The following is a 16689-nucleotide window of genomic DNA, read 5'->3' as shown; positions in this document are numbered from 1 at the left end:
TATATTTATATCTATGTATTTGTCTGTATCTGAAAAGATGTTTCCAGAAGGATCAAAAATCTGAAGAGGGGCCTGAGTGGCTAAGGTAAAAGAGCAGGGGCAAGGGACACATTGTGGGGATAGGGGTGGGGGAAATGCTGGAGACTTTGGTGTTGAACTAAAGAGAATGATGACCCTGAGCACAGGGACAGCAGTGGCAAGCTCTGAATCTAATACCCAACGATTGGAAGTGTAGAGGTCCTTCTGGTGAGCCGGATGGAGGACGGAGGACACCGGGGAAAGCTGGCCAGGTGGGAGAGAGAGGTCATGGGCGCTACGGAAGGGCAGAGGCAGTGGGCGTGGCCTCAGGTCTCACCAGCCTCGACCACCAGGGGGCAGCCAAGCCTGCTCCTGAAGGCGTGAGGGGCGGAGCGTCCGAGGCAGGTTCCCGCCTCCAGCTCCGTCCCCGGCTCGAGCGCCCGCCCATCGACTCCTCGTTTTCCCAGACCCTTTCGGGACCGGCTGCTACAGGTGGAACTGTATAGGAAGCCCGCCCGAAGGTGGGGTCATCGCTGCCGCACCCTCCCCACTCCCTCAACCAGCCTCCCCCAAGCTCTTTTGGGTTATTTCATTCAATGTGGACCACAGTCGCGTGAGATGGGTACTGCCATCAATCCCATTTACGGAGGTGAATGTTGGAGCACAGAGAAGGTAGGTAGCTTGCCCAAAGTCACAAGCCCAGGAAGGGTGACCCAGGAAACATACCTGACTTGCCCACCCTGAGAACCAGAACCTTATCAAACCATGGCTCCTTCACTGGTCTCCAGGTTTCTACTCTGCTCCCCTCCAGAACCTTCACGCAGCTGCCAGAGGGTGTTTTGGGGCCCTACGGGGGCTTATCATTCCCTGACAACTTCCCTCTGGCTCTCACTGACCTCAGGATTAAGTTCAGCCCCCTCATCCCACCGCTCTGGCATCACCTTGACCCAGGAGGCCTTCTCAACTCGACACACCCATTTTCCTTCAGCCTGAAGAAAACTTATTCACCCTGTGCACTTGCTTCTTCTTCACCAGGACCACTCTTCTTGCTTCCCCCATTCTTTTAGTTAACTCCTACATTCTTCCAGCCCTAGATCTCATTACCTCGTCTTCTAGGGAGCCTTCCCTGACTCCTGACTCCCAGACAAGCTCAGGCTCCACATTAAATACTGTTGGGGCACTCACTATGAGCCTCTTAAGTTGCACTGGCCTCAGAAATGTGCTTCACTTTTGTAATTATAATGGAGTCACCATTCCAAAAACTCCCCAATCACCCTTGATTCCTCTTTCTTGACCGATTTCTAATCCATCAGTAAATCCTGTGGGATCTACCATTAAAATGTTACCTCAAGTCTGACTCCTTCCTACCTCCTTCCCCACTAGGTCCTTCATTAGTCTTGCCATTCTTCCTCATGGTCACCCAGATTCCACCTTTGCCCTCCAGCAGCCAGACCCATCCTTGTATTTGTCTGTTTTCCCAAGAATGGGAGTTCCATAAAGGAAGGGCCTTGTTCACTGCAGAATCCCCAGGGCTCTAGGACTGTGCCTGTGCCAGGCAGGCCTCAGTAAATACATATGCCAAGTGGCTGTTTCTTCCCCTAGAATGTCAGTTCCTGGGGGCAGGGACTGTGTCCATCCTGTTCACGCACAGCCCCAGTGGCTCGGCACACAGCAGGCACTCAATAAAAACCCCATCAATGGCAGGTGGAGAGATTCAGGCCCAGAGGGAGCTCCCCTGCAGCACCCCTGCCCAGCAGCCAGCCGCACATCCCCTCCTTCCCCAGCCCGGGGCACACAAGAGCCCAGGTCCTTTGCTCACTGAGTCAACACAGTTTATTACTGAACTGCACTTTCACCTTCACACAGACTATTTCAAAGAGCTGGAACAAGTGTGGGGTGGGGGCTGAGTGGGGGGGGGGGGACAGTTGCCCCTAAGGAGCCAGGACCCCCAGCTGGCTTCCCCAGACCAGGGCAGGGGAGGGAGCATCAGGCCGTTCAGTCTCCGGGCACCAGCTCTCCACGTGCACACGCACAGCAAGCCAGCAGCTCCTCACACATAAATACAGACACGCTTAACAAAAATAGTATATCATCTTCACAAGGAATAAAAACTAGTCTCGAATATGTACAGCAGAGAGCCCGGGATGGCTAGGGGTAGGCCGGGACCCCTGGGGATGAGACAGGCCATGGGTGGAGTAGAGGGAGGCCTGAAGGACTCCTGGCCAGGCCACTCTGACCTTGGCAGCCTGGTGACCCAGGCTGAATGGGGGTGGGGCACACACCTGTTTGACCAGGTAGGACTGGCCCTTCCAGCCACCCCCACCTACACCTCGTGCATCAGGGTCTCCTTCCTGCCCTTCCTGCCTGAGGTAGGGAAGACTCTAGGGCTCCCACAGCTGCTCCCTGTAGCTCCCCTTCACGTCTGGGCCGAGGCCCCCGAACCCCTGAACTCTGTGGGCAGCAGCCCAAGGCAAAGATGCCACAGGCTGATCTCGCAGGAAGTGAGGCAGCTGAGGCCATAAACAGCTCTGGCCATAAACAGCTCTCAGGCCCAGTTGGTCCCTTAGTAATGGTCATGGGAGCCAAGGGAAAGGAAGGGGAAAGGAACTAGGGTGGTGCTAAACTGCAAGGGCCACCCTAGCTTTGGCATGGGGTGCTTCCTGCAGCTACAGCCCCCCACCTGGGTGGGGCTGGCCTCTAGCCAGAGGCCTCTGGAGGACACTGGGATTGGGGTCAGGGACTTTGGCCAGGCCAGAGGTGGAGAGGGGGTCCTGGTCCTTGTTTCTTTATCCCAAGCAGCTTGAATCCCTAATTAGTCAAAAGTGGCCCCTAAGTGGCTCTTGGGAAGGTGGGGATGATAGGAAGGGGACCTAGATCCTGGAAGGGATAGGGAATGATCAATTCTGAGGCCACAAACATCAAAACGAAGGCAATCTAGTCTCTCCTGGGGAAAAGGGTCAGAAAACTTTCCAGGTCCCTGGCAAGAAAGCATTCTCAGGGAGGCTAAGGGGTTGGGGGGTTCCACCAAACAGGCAGGGCCCTCCAGCCCCCAACCACATACACCCCCACACCTGCCAGCTTCCATGGGGCAGATTTTGGGGAAACTCTGTGGGTTCTGAGGCCAGGAGAACAGAGGTGTGGGGAAGGCGGCTTTCACAGAAGCATGGTAGATTTCTAGAAAACTAATTGCAGGGGACCAGGTCTAGGCCCAACCCTGTGATGGGTAGGTGGCCACAGGCTGCATGTAGTGGTTCTCCTGGTGGCAATGGTTGCTGGATAAAGGGATGTGGTGGGGGCAGGGTAGGGCAGGGAGGGTAAGTGGGTGGTCAGTGTCTGGTCATTTCCGACTGAAGAGTGAGCCCAGCAGAACCACGCCAGCCACAGTCATGCCTGTCAGGAACCAGCGGTTGAAGCGCTCCTGGCCCTTCCGGCTCTCGGCCGCTGCATTGTTCCCGTAGAGTTCCACAAAAGTGTCCTGCAGGGAGAAGAAGAGAAGGTGCTATTTGAGTCCTTTGACAGGAACATGGGGGGGTAGGAGAAGGGGGCCATCTGCTGCAATGGTGATCTGAAAAACTATAGCCATCCGTGCCTCCTCTGGGCCAGATACAGGGTTAAAGGCGGCCCTTCTTCCTGATGCCCAGCTGGGGATGACCAACACACATTATTGTTGAGATAACAGGTGCAAAGCTGGGAAGGAGCTTTGTCCAAGGTGAGCTGGCTAAAAAGTGGTACTGGAGAACCTGCGGGAAAGAGATAGGCAGGGGCAGGGAGGTGACAGGAGGCTAGGTGGCTGGAGCAGAGGGCAGGAAAGAAGGGGACAGGGCAGAAGAGGGTAAAGTGGTGAGCAAGAGCTGGCTCATGTGTGGTCTGGAAGCAGAGGAGGAGCATGGAGTTGAGTCTGTGAGTAGCCTTCCCACTGCTGTGACAGAGGGAGGGGACAGGGAGGGAGAGGAGATGGGGCTAAATTCCCAGTGATTCAGGGGCAGGTCAAGTCTGGGGATTATGAGCCAAAGGCTCCTTCTCCCTCTGGAGGGAGCCTCTGGCCAGGATGAGTGATGGGGAGACAGAGCGGGGCAGAGTAGAGGGGCAGCAATGATGACGCAGGACTGGGACAGGATCTAGGAGGCCCTGTCCATGTCTTTCGGCCTGCCCCCAGGGGGCGTGACTCTGGGCCCAGGAGGAGGTGAGCCACAGCCTTCAGCCCTGAGGCCAGTCAGGAGGGAAGCACATGATATGGGGAAGGTAGGGCTGTGGGTTAAATTACCCTGCCCAGGGCGGAGCCAGCCTGTGGGGCAGGGAGAGGGGGTTTGCAGTACCCTTTAGTGAGGCGGCTTTGCTCCCTATTTGTCCTCTAATCCTCCCAACAATGCTGCAGTACAGACCCTCTCTTCCCATTTACAGACCAGGAGCCTCTGGGCCTAGGGAGGTGTGTGTCTAGAGTGTGAATGGATCACCTGCTGGTCCCAGGGCCCATGTTCCTCCTCTCCATCAAGAAGGTGGGCCCTCATTTCCACCTGGTCCCAACTGGCCGAGTGGTGGCTGCTCCCTCAGACCAGTTGGTTCCAAGTTCCACCAGGCCAGTTTGCTCACTGTGATGTGTGCCTGGCCTTCCTTCTGGTCTTGACAAGCCCCCTCAGTCCATGCTCCACACAGAGGATTTTTAAAAACGTAGATCAGATCACGGCACGCCTGGGTTTAAAGTCCTCCAACAGCTTTCCCTTGCACTTAGAAAGCCAGTGTCATTTTTGCTCACATCCTGGTACCTAGCAGAGTGCCCTGTGCACCAAACTGCCAAGATGACTCAAAGACTCCTGAGTGTTTATTAAGCCATCAGGGAAACAGCAGAGACACCGAAGCTGCAGCCCCTACCAGATAGTTTACGATGTATGGGGGGAAAACCACTAGAAAAAGTCCCTCCATTCAGGCCATGTCACTCCTTCCCATCTCATCCCAAGCTCTCAGCCTTCACAAGGCTTCCTATCACACCTGGAATAAAGCCCTCACTCCTCACCACGGCCAGCGAGGTCTCGCGGAACCTGCTCCTCCCTCCCTGTTGCACACTCGCCACACGGCTCTCCTTGCTTTTCCTCCAACATCTGCTTGGGAGCTTGCTGTTCTCACTGCCTGGAGCACTTGACCCCAGATCACCACCCACCTCACTCCCTCATTTCACTGCCGACTCTGCTCAAATGTCATCTCCTCAGAGAGGCCTGCCTTGGCCACCTCGTCTAAAATGGTACCCATCCTCCTCTCTGTCCTCTTACCCTGTTTTATTTTTCTCCCCAGCACTTCTCATAACGGTGCGTAATGAACAGATTCAACACTTTGTTTCGTCTCTTGCACTAGGTGTGGCTTGACGAGGGCAGAGCCCCTGTCTTGTCTCTATATACCCAGTGCCTGGAACAGTGTCTGGCACGTGTTGGTGCTCAATAAACACATGAGTAGAATGAAGGTACTACAAGTCTACCAAGTGCCACGTAGTTACCCATTTCACCTTCATCAGCTAGATTTGAGCCCCATTTCACACTGCAGAGGGAAGACCTTGCCTGGGGTCAGCCGGCTAACAGGTGGCAGAGCCAGGATCAGGACGCAGGGACACTCAGCTCCAAAGGAAGCATGGCTATAGCAGGACACTTCCCTATGTAGGGGGCTGGGATGACGTGTCCTGTCAGTAGTGCTAAAATGGGATTCTAGAAAGGGGGAGTGGAGTTGAGGAGGAGCCCTGGGTCTGGAGAGAGAAGGGCAGTGGTGTGGCAGCAGCCAGCCTCCTAATTCTCTGGCCTTGTCGCTGCCCAGGCATCGCCGTGTGGATATGCTTCCGTCTCTCCCCCCTCATCCCGGCTAGCCTCATGGGTGTTGGCGGACAAAGAAATTCTTACAGGGGTTGTAATTTTTCTGGTCCTAAGTGTCCTAAGTGAAGTAGGCCCAAGTGGAGTCACAAAAAAAGATGGATCTGTGATGGGGGAAGACTACTGGGCTATCGGGGGCATGGGAGAAGTGAGGCCAAGGCCAGAAGGAACTGGCTCTCCCAAGGGGCCCAATGTCTCTTAAGAAACCAGGGACACTGGGGTTGCAGCCAAAGTGGGAGAGGCCTGGCTCTCTCGATGGGAACTTTCCTAAAGTAGAGGGCTGGCAGCCACAGGAAACTTTCCTCTCTGGGGCTGGGTTGGAGTAAACAGGCCCTGTCCCTGCAAGGGCACAAAGCACTCACTGTCCAGGAACAGTCATTCCAGGGTGGAGGGAACATTCTCGTTTCGGTGCCATAGAGAACAAGACTCTGACCTGCCCAACCCCCCGACTCATGCATTCCTGGCCAGGACAACCTTCATTAGGAGCTCCTTCTCCTGGGGGGGGGGGGGGGGAGTAGGATTTCCAGGGGCCACGGATTCTGGGGACTGCTTTTGCAGACAGAGCATGAGCAAAATGGGGTGTGCTACTGCAGGGCGGGTGCTGGGGAGACAGTGGTGTGGGTATATTTAGCTCAAGGTTCACACGACACACTTGCAAACAAACACAGCCATTTTCTCAGTGGGCGGTTGCCCTGGATAAACAAGCAGCATTGCAGAGCAGCCTGGTTCTGGAAAAGCAGAGATAAGCCCCGGTGCTCCTCAATGGCTCCCACTAGTTTCAGCCAGAGCTGGCATGGTGGGCAGGAGGGTGAGATGCAAGGGTGAGTGGCAGGGAAGTCTCTGATGTCACAGAGGCTTTCAAGAGATCCGGGCATGAGGCTGTCTGCATTCTCAGCTGAGGTGACAGCAACGTGGGGGAAGTTTTCTCTTTGTAGCTGTGACCACTGCCATGGGATTCATAAAGGAGTTTTCAGGGCCACCGGGGATAGGCAATGGCTAATGACTTCCATGGGAGGATCATGGACTCCCCCGCCAACCAGATCCCCCACAAGTTAGTAAGACCAATGCACCTGCCCATTCTATAGTTTCACACGGCTAGTTTGTGGTAGAGCCTGGACTAGGAACTGGTGTCTCCCGACTTGGCATCAGGGCCCTTTAGAGAAGTGAGCCAAGAACCAGGGTCCCCAGGAGAAGCCAAAGCTGGGACCACTTTCAAGATCCTGCCTCCAACAGTCCTGGCCACATACATGGAAGGGCTCCACCCAACATACTCCAGGGTGCTTTTCACCCCTGTGTGTCGTCTTAACTGGTCACCCTCCCCGTATCATCTTCCTCAGTTAGCCAACCGCTACTCAGCTTACGAGACTCCATGACAAAGGTCTCCTTTGTGCTTCCAGGGTTTTTGCACTTTCATTTACACCATAAATATGTCTTTTTTTTTTTAATTTTTTTTTAAACATTTATTTATTTTTGAGACAGAGAGAGACAGAGCATGAGTGGGGGAGGGTCAGAGAGAGAGAGGGAGACACAGAATCCAAAGCAGGCTCCAGGCTCTGAGCTGTCAGCACAGAGCCTGACGCGGGGCTCAAACTCACGGACCGCGAGATCATGACCTGAGCCGAAGTTGGACGCTTAACCGACTGAGCCACCCAGGCGCCCCCTTTTTTTTTTTTTTAAAGTAAGCTCTACACTCAATGTGGGTCTTGAACTCCCGATCCTGAGATCAAGAGTGCATGCTCTCTCTACCCACTGAGCCAGCCAGGCGCCCCACACCGTAACTATTTCTTGTGTGCTAACCATGCTCCAAGCCCAGTACTGGAGACACAGCAGTGAACAAGACAAAGATGATCTCTGCTTTTATGGAGCTTCTGTTCTAGTCTGTGTGTTCTCAACGGGAGGGCTATCACTCCCAGTGGGGCAAAGCAAAAAATTCTTGGATATTACAGTGGTTTGTGGCTTTCCACGGGGCCACAGCACATAAAGAGATACGGAGTACATTTGTGGTATTCAAATGTCACGGGAAGGCAACAAGGACAAGAATGTCGAAAAAGATGCCTGAGGCGGATGGCAATAGGAAAAAAGGTTGAGAAACACTGTCCTGGTGGAAAGCAGACAGGGTAAGAAGCAAGACAATTTCAGAGATGAAATTGGGGTTTTGAAGATAGTAAGTCATGGGGTGGTGACAGAGAATAGCTGGGGGACTGATATAGGTGGAGTGGTCAGAGAAGGTCTCCCTGGGGAAGTGAGGTTTGAGCTGAGAGCTGAATGGCAAGGTGAAAGTAGCCAAGAGAGGATAGAAAACCTGGGGTAAAAAAAGAGCCTGTTTCAGCAGAAGCAACAAGTGCAAAGGCCCTGAGGCAAGAATGAGAGGCAAGGTGTCCCTAGGCTGAGCCCCATTTGTGTGTCAGCTCCCCCCTCAGTCAGCGGGCTCAAGACTGACATATGTCTGAAGCCAGGCCCATCCAGACAGGCACAGACGGACTAAAGCTAGATCTCTGCCCAGAGGCCAACTGAACAATGCAGGTTACCCTGCAGCCATCTGCAACCCTGGTGAAGTGAGGAAAAAGGCTGGCACAATGCCCCTCAGGCAGCGGCCCATCCACCCTGCCAGGGGCTGAAGTGCAGCACCCACCTGAGACTGATCAATCCTCTGATGCCCACCCTTCTCTCTCACCTCCCACGTTTCCATCCTTCTTCACAGCGGTGTGACTTTGAGCAGCCCAGTCCTCACTTGTTAAATAACAATAAAATAATAACAACTGCTAATATGGCAGCTGACCTTTATTACACATTTGAATGTTAGCTGTACCAGGCACTGAGCTAAAGCACTTCACCCAGACTGAGGCATACTCCCTGATTACATGCACAATCACATACAGTTGAGTGACTATGTTTTGTCCTGTCTCCTCCACTAGATTGTGTGTGGTTTTATCCCTTGTACCTCTAGAACCTGATGCTGTACCTGGAACCCAGCAGGTGCCATTCTAAATGAATCTGTTATATATATACACATAGATTATATATATATACACACATATATACACATGATGTACACATCATTAGATGAACAAATGATTACTTTCGTTTAATCCTCGTACTATTTATCAATAGCCACATCTACGGATGTGAAAACGGAGGCTTCAGAGTTCACCTGGGACTTGTCAGAGTTCTGGCCTCTTGCTCATTCTGATATCTGATTCTGCCTTCTTCAGTCCCTGCTGCCCCTGCCCACAGAGAACCTGACCTACACAGTGGCAGTGGTGGGAGATGATTCCTGAGCACTTACCCTGCAAGAAGGCACTCCTCCTGGTCCTTTTAGTGGATCACTTCACTGAATTGTCCCCACACTGTCAGGCAGTGGGTACTGTTGTTAATTCATCATACAGCTGATGGCCCTGTGGCCCTCAGATGATCTGTGACTTGCCCAAGGTCACACAGTGGCTGGGTTGCCTGCACTAGCAGTCTGGCTCCAGTATCTTTGCTCCCAACCTCCATACAGGACTATGCTTACTTTCAAAAGGACAATACTTTTCAAGCCCCATCATGGTCCAGGTGCATGCACTTGTATTACTGAAGGAGGACCTCAATCTACAGCCAGGTAAACCGAGGCTCAGAGACACCAAGAGACCTGCCCAAAGTGGGTATGTGGGGAAGTTGGTTGCAAGTTCCAGCATGTGCAGCAGCAACCCCATTTCTGGGCCAGGGCTATAGTCCTGAGTCCCTCTCGGAGGGGGAAGGTTGCCCGAGGCCACCAGCTGAATGAATGAGCTCTGGCCCCCAGCCAGCTGAGGGGAACTGGGTGCCACAGGAAAAGGATGTGACGAAGACCAGGAGGGAAAGTGAAACCCTTCCGTCCTGGCTTCAGTGGGGAACAAGTGCTTGTGCCAGACGGGCCCTTCCTTCCTCTAGGGTGACTCTGGAAGGCCCAGGCCCACCACTTCCTTCCTGCTTGGTTATTTTGGGAAAGAGGTAGGTGGAGAAGAGGAAGGGGCTCCTAGCAGCCCAGAGAAAGTGCCAGAGACATCAGCACTGTACCTTCCCTTGGCCTCATCACGGCCCAGCATGGGCAGGCCAGGGATCCCTTGCAGAGTCACTTTCTGCTGCTAGCCTCAGTTTCCCTGAAGGAGAGGCTGATACATGCCTGCTGAATAGATAAATGAGGCCTTGTTAGGAGATCCCAGGGAGATGGCAGGAAGGGGGGATGGGGCAAAAGGAGAGGCCTTATCACTCTCTTGGCAGGGAGTTGCAGGCGGAGACTCGGAAGAAGTGAGGTTTGTGGTTGGAATCCACTTCCCTTGGCTTTCCCGGGGGAGCCGTTGGGGTCAGCAATGTGAAAGAAACACGGCCTTTCTCCTCTACTGGGAGTGGGCAATTCAGAGAGGTAGCTCAGGGCAGAGGCAGAGACGGGTGACCAGATTATGCTAGGGTGACCCCAGCCTAGCCAGCCCAGTTGTGGGCACCACAGCAAACCTCTGTACTTCAGAGCCTCAGTTTCTCCTGTTTTGACCTCCCAAGACAGTGGTGGTAAGATAAGGGGATGAAAGCACTTAGCACTTACTAAAAAGCAAGGTGACCTCGGTGTTACTGGCACAACAGTGTGTCATGGGGGGGGGGGGCGGGGAGAGGGGGCTCAAGCCATCTGGGCTTCAGGGAATATCTGGAGGCATCCTTGCAGCAAACTTCACGTTAATCTTTCTCCAGTTCTGCCCCTGTCAGCTGCCAGCCTCTCCTCCCCCGCCTCCTCCCTCACCATTAGTTCTCAGAAGCTAAGCCTGACAGATGTGCTCATTTCTCAGAAAAGGAAGTGGTTGTGCCGGGAGGAGATAACACCTCCGCTGGGGAATTGAGAAAGCTATCGGGCCTAGCAGTGCAAGCGTGGGCTCTCCACCTCCTCAGCTCAGAACCAGGATGCTAGTCTTAGAGGCAGAGACGTTTACTGGGGGCACAGATGCTCATTTAGAGGCTTACAACCTCCTTCCCTGGGATGACTGATATTTACTGAGAACTTACTGTGTACCAGGCATGGTGCTAAGAGCTTCATCATGTATATGAATTCACTTAATCCTAGCAATAACCCCATGAAGTGCTATTGTTACTTTCCATGTTACAGATGAGGAAATGGGCTCAGAGGTCAAGGGACCCTGCCAAGGACGTACGGCTCATATGGCAGAGTTAGGGCTTGTATGCGGCAGTCTGGCTCTAGAGCCCAAGCACTGAATGGCTCCTGGGAGGCTGCTGCATGTTCATATGCATTCGTTCCCTGGAAATCCAAGACCTCCCTCACTTTGCTGTCTCTCATCCCACCCCTGCTAACCCCCTACTGTCTCATGAGTGGATGGCTATAGCTTTTCATTCTTCTTCCAGTGTCCTGGGAGATAAGGTTCACCCTTGAAAAAGAGTCGGAGACTCAAAAGTGACCTCATAACATACCTACCCAACCTCTCATGTGATGCTGAAGCTCATCCCTAACGTCCTGATTTCCCAGACAGGTTCAGAAAGGTGGAACATCAAGGTCATGTGGTAGGTGTGTTTCACTCCCGATGGCCCATCCTCGTGGGAGTTCGCAGTCATCTCTAGGGCATCTCTGCTTATATACTCATGGAGCACTTCACTTTTGGAAAGCTCTCTTTGCCTCTTTTCCTCTGTCTCCCCCCACTGGCTGGCATCAGATATGGTCCTCTCTCCTCTAGCTCTGTCCCGAGGGCTGCCCAAGAAATCACCAGGGGCTGGCAGAGGAAGCTTTGCTGGCCTTGTTCTGGGTCCTGGACCAGGTTGTGCTCCTCTCTGAGTAGAATTTCCTCATTGGTAAAGTGGCAGTGCTATCTGGATGAGGCCAAGGCTCTATTTCTATTTCTTCTATTTCTCTACCAAGTTGGGCTGCCAGCACCTTACCCACCAAGTCTTGCAATTAGACTTGAGAGGTGTTAGCTTTGGACATTGTCTATAAAATGGAGATTAAAGATGTGCTTATTTCACAAGAACACTGTGAAGATTTAACAGTAATACACATATGGCTCTTAGAATTCTGCATGGTGCAGAGCAAACTTTGAGTACATGTTGGCTATTACTACTGGTCTTATTATTAGACCAGGGCTCAGCTTGAGTGTTAGAGCCTTCTCTGTGGTCTGCAAGACCCTGGAGGATTTCCTCAGCTTTGTCCAGGGCTAGGCTGCTTCATTCTTCACATACCATGTTCTCTTCAGCCTCAGGACCTGTGCCTATGCTGGTCTCTCTGCCAAGGTCTCTCCTACCTATCTCTTAAGTCTTCACCTACAGGTTCCTTCTTCAAGGAGGCCTCCTGCTTTCTGACTCTAAGTCTCCTTCAGCTCTCTTACCAATTTGTTGTGCTGTTCATTTTTTAATTTAAATTCCAGTTAGTTTACAGTGCAATATTAGTTTCAGCTATACAATTTAGTGATTCAATGCCTATATACAATACCCAGCGCTCATTACAACAAGTGCACTCCTTAACCCCCATCACCCAGTTCCCCCATCCCCCCCCCCCCCAACCATCAGTGTGTTCTCTATAGTTAAGAGTCTGATTCTTGGTTTGCCTCTTTTTCCCCTCTGATTGTTTGTTTCTTAAATTCCACATGAGTGAAATCATACGGTATTTGTCTCTCTTTGGCTGACTTATTTTGCTTTGAGCTGTTCATTTTTTACCGTGAGCTCTTTCAGGCCTAGCCCAGCCTGGTCCCAGAGGAGGTGCTGATGAGTATGGCTGACTGGTGGACAGTGAAGAGGGTAGGGAAGAAAAGGCCAGCTCCCTCTCTCTTTATCCCCATCCTCAATGCCTGGTGAAACTAGAAGGAAGCCCCGAGACACCAGGTGATTGGGCAGGGTGACCAGAACTCCCTAGATAACCAAGTTCTTCCAGGCTCAGGAAGGATGATGGAAGTTTATGGGAAGGTTCTGGAAAAGACATCATCTGAATTGTGTTGAGGCAACAGGCAGGAGGGACCGGGGTTAGCAACCTACAAAGAATAGGGGCTTGGTCTCTGGGGCCAACCCTTTCCCTAAAACTCCTTCTTCTGGGATCTATGCCTCAAAGTACTCCATGGTCCAAAGCAGCCACCCCCCTCTTATTTCCACCCAAAGCTATCCCCACTACCTTGTCTGGTGCTGATCAACGCCGTGTGCTGTGAAAAGACACCAGGCCAAGAGTCAGTAGATGTGGGTTTTGTGTTCCAGCTCTATCAATGGCTCGCTTGGGTTGAGTCTCTTCCCCTGTCTGGGATACTGGGAAAGTCTGGGACTTTCCCCATCTGTAAAATGAAGGGGGGGGGGGGGTCATCCTCAAGGGCTCCTACTGGTGCTACAGCATGAAGAGGATGAAAGTAGCTCACACACGGATGGATTAGTAACTACCTGAGTTCTCTCTGATGGGTATTCAGACGACCCAATAATTAGTGTGGAAGGTGAGAGGCAACATTCTGGAGTAGAAGGACTTGTTGCCATAAAAGAGTCTGATCTTCCCCCACCTCAGAGCCTGCTGAGTCTTGCCCTCTAACCTGTAGGATTCTAGGGGAAAGGGGCAATGGGCACATCTGTGACCCAGGGCAAGCTCCTCAGAGAGGCCAGATCTTGCCGGGCTTTGTCCCTGTGGCCTCAACCTCCTTCTTCACCCTAGCACTACCTCTGACTAGTCCAAACAAGTCAGGGTATTTTCAGCCACCTTTATCTGATCGGAAATGTTTGGAATTCCACAGCAGAAGGCCAACAGCTCCGGAGGATTTGAGGATGGGAGAAATCCCAGCAACACCCTTCCCTCCCCCCTATACATATGAATGCTCACATATACACTGCTTGAAACCAAAAACTCAGAGCTGAAGGCTCCCGCTGAGTTGCATTTCCTACATTCTGGTTCCTTCTGGTCTTCTCCTCAGTCCATTCTCACCCCAGTCCATGGGTTGCCTCAAGGTACAGAATAGCAAGATGCCTGAAATAGTGCCAGGAGAGCCGGACTACTGCCTCTGCGGCGGGGTGACACGGGGTGGGGGCCACCAGGAGGTTTACTGTTCACAGTCAACACCCAGAGCACCCATAAACTGCAGAAGAGCACCACCACCAGGAGGCCCCAAAGCAACTTGCTGTCCCACCTGATGTGACATGTGGATCACTCAAGAATTCATGTGTCATGATCTGTGGCTTACAGAGCTGTATACTTCAACTCCCTCCCTAAACAGATGGAAGACTGAGACCCAGAGGAGGTAAAGGGACTCCCCTGCAAGGCCTCCTGACCCTTGGAGTTGGACAGTGTGGGTTTTGGCTTCAGCTCTATGACTGCCTACTTGCAGGACCTAAGGCAAGACCCATTACCTTCCCAAACCAGGGTTCCTCCCTGAGAGCACTGTACTTAACATCACAGGCTTGGCAGCAAGAAGTAAATGGTCCATAGAACTCAATGAAAGTTAGCTGTTTCAAAAGAGGGGCCTCATTTGTGTTTCTCATGGTCCATCTCATTATTTACGGCTACAAATACACAAAAACAGCTAATATTTACCGAGTTCCTGCCTGAATTCTCAAAATCTTGCAAAGTAGGTGTTGTCCTTATTTTACTAACGAAACAGCTAAGACTCGGAGAGGTGACAAGGCTTTGTCTGAGATCACCAGCTGCTGAACGAGGGGGTCTGACTCCAGGGCATATTAAATTTGCGAGTGCAATGGGGCAGATGCACGGGGATGTTACTAAGCTCTTCCTTCCTTCCCCCTTTAACCCCACATAGCTGCCTGCTATTTAGTGAAGATCTGCTACTCTTAGGCCATATGAATCAGAAATTATTTTGAGGACACGGAAGAGAAGTGGCATGCTCCCTGGTGCCTCGTGGATGGGAAAGGGAGAGGTGTGCTGTGGCTGCTTAGAGCCCCCGCCCCCCCCAACCATCAACCCATCCCCTGCAAGGCCAGTCCTTCCCTTTATCTGGCCACTATCTTGGAAACAAAAGTGATGCCAAGTAGCTCTGGCAGCACTCTTATATATGAGTTTTCTTTTCTTTTTTAACGTTTATTTATTTTTTTTGAGAGAAAGACAGAGAGAGAGAGAGAGGGAGGGAGAGGGAGGGAGAGTGCGCGAGCACGACCATGAACAGGGGAGGGGCAGAGAGCAGGAGACAGAGGATCTGAAGCAGACTCCACACTCTGAGTGCAGAGCCCACAGAGCCCGATGCAGGGCTTGAGATCCTAACCTGAGTCGAAATCAAAAATCGGCCTCTTAACCAACTAAGCCATCCAGGCGCCCCTTATCTGAGTTTTCTAAGACAGATCATGACCCCTTTGTGGGTTGAGCTGTGAGGTTGCAGGAAGGACCAGACAAGTTGTCCTGCTGGCTCTGGACATTCATTCACTCCATAAATCTTTATTAAGTGCCCACTAAATGCCAGGCACTATGCTAAGTACTGGGGATAAAGGAGTGACTAAATCAGATGAAAATTCCTACCTGCGTGAGTTTACAATTTAATGGGAAGAGACAGGCAATAAATAAATGTGTCAGATGGTAGCAAGTGCTAAGAAGAAAAATAAATGAGAAAAAAGGGTTAGACAGAAACATGGAAGACAGGAGAATTAGAACCCATAGTCAGGGAAAGCTTCTTGAGGAGGTAACAGTTGATCAGAGCCCTGAATGAAGTGAGGGTACAGGCATCACAAGGATGTGAGGAAAGCAATGGGAACAGCAAACGCAAAGGCCCTGAGGCAGGAACATACCTGGGCACTCTTGAAACAGGAGACACCAGTATGGCTAAAGGAAAATGAATGAGGGAGAATGGTAACAATGGTGTCTGGCAGTAGGCAAGGGTCAGACTGTGCAGGGCCTTGAATGCAATTCAAGAATGTAGTCTTGTCCTTTGAGTGACAAGGGAACACTGCAGGGACACAACCTAACTTTGGTTTTAATGGAGTCCCTCTGGCTGCTGGGTAAAGACCTCCAGGGGCAAGGGTGGAAGCAAGAGGTCTGGTGAGAAGGTGATGTAGTCATCCAAGAGAAATATGATAGTGGTTTGGCCAGGATGGTGCCAGGGAAGCTGGTGAGAAGCAGTCAGATTCAGAGTTTATTTTTAAAAGTAGAACTGATGGGCACTTGGCTGGCTTAGTTGGTAGAGCATGCGACTCTTGATCTCAAGGTCATGAGTTCAAGCCCCAACTGGATGTAGAGCTTACTTAAAAAACAACAACAACAAACTAACAAAAAAAAAAAAAAAAAAAAAAAAAAAAAAACCAAAGTAGAGCTGAAAGGATTTGCTGATGAATTTTGTGGGCTAGGGGAGTTGCTAGTCTCTCTGGCCTTGTTTCTCACCTACAACAGGCAGGGAAAGAGGCCTTTGAGGATGTTTTTCCAGTTTGATAACTCTGGGAACCCTACGGGATGAAGAAAGAGACAAAATCATTTCTGCTCTCATGGAGGCAAAGCAGTTTGCTCTCCAGGCCCTGAGGGCTGGATGGCAATGACAGGAGGAAGGCAGGGGCTGGACAGAGACAAAGGAAGGACAGGGTCTGCCTACACTGTGGCCTCCCACTTTCAGCAGACACATCAATCACCCAGCTACTAGGGACCTGCAGGGCCATGGAGTAGCCAGGCCCAGGCTGGGGTGGAGGTAAAGGGAGCTCGCTTTACATTAGGAGAGCAGGGGCAGCAGACCTGTGCTGGGTCCAGGGCGTACTAGACAGAAGGTACTCAGTAGGTGAGTGAGTGAATGGGCAGTGCCTCGGGCCAGGATGTGTGTGAGAACTTCCCAAGTCGTTCCAAGGGGTGAGCCTGACCCAAGGGATTCATCTCCTGTCATTCCTTCTGCATTGATGACATTCTAGACGGAGTCTCAAGTTCCCA

The 16689-nt window shown here is 51.9% G+C and overlaps 1 protein-coding gene across 6 annotated transcripts in view; it reads right to left on the bottom strand.

Moving 5' to 3' along the window:
* Positions 1-16689, bottom strand: part of BCL2L1 (BCL2 like 1) — a 50676-nt gene continuing 33987 nt past the window's right edge. For all 6 annotated transcript variants that reach the window (XM_027069804.2, XM_027069806.2, XM_015084188.3 and 3 more), the window contains exon 3: positions 1-3493. In XM_027069804.2, the coding sequence (XP_026925605.1) occupies positions 3356-3493 (138 nt within the window). In that variant the 3' untranslated portion in view covers positions 1-3355. The remainder of the gene's footprint in view (positions 3494-16689) is intronic.

The sequence above is a fragment of the Acinonyx jubatus genome, chromosome A3 (genome assembly GCF_027475565.1).
Source record: "Acinonyx jubatus isolate Ajub_Pintada_27869175 chromosome A3, VMU_Ajub_asm_v1.0, whole genome shotgun sequence".
Lineage (NCBI taxonomy): Eukaryota > Metazoa > Chordata > Mammalia > Carnivora > Felidae > Acinonyx > Acinonyx jubatus.
Note: the sequence above shows the minus strand (reverse complement) of the source record. Positions and strands in the feature narration are given on the sequence as shown.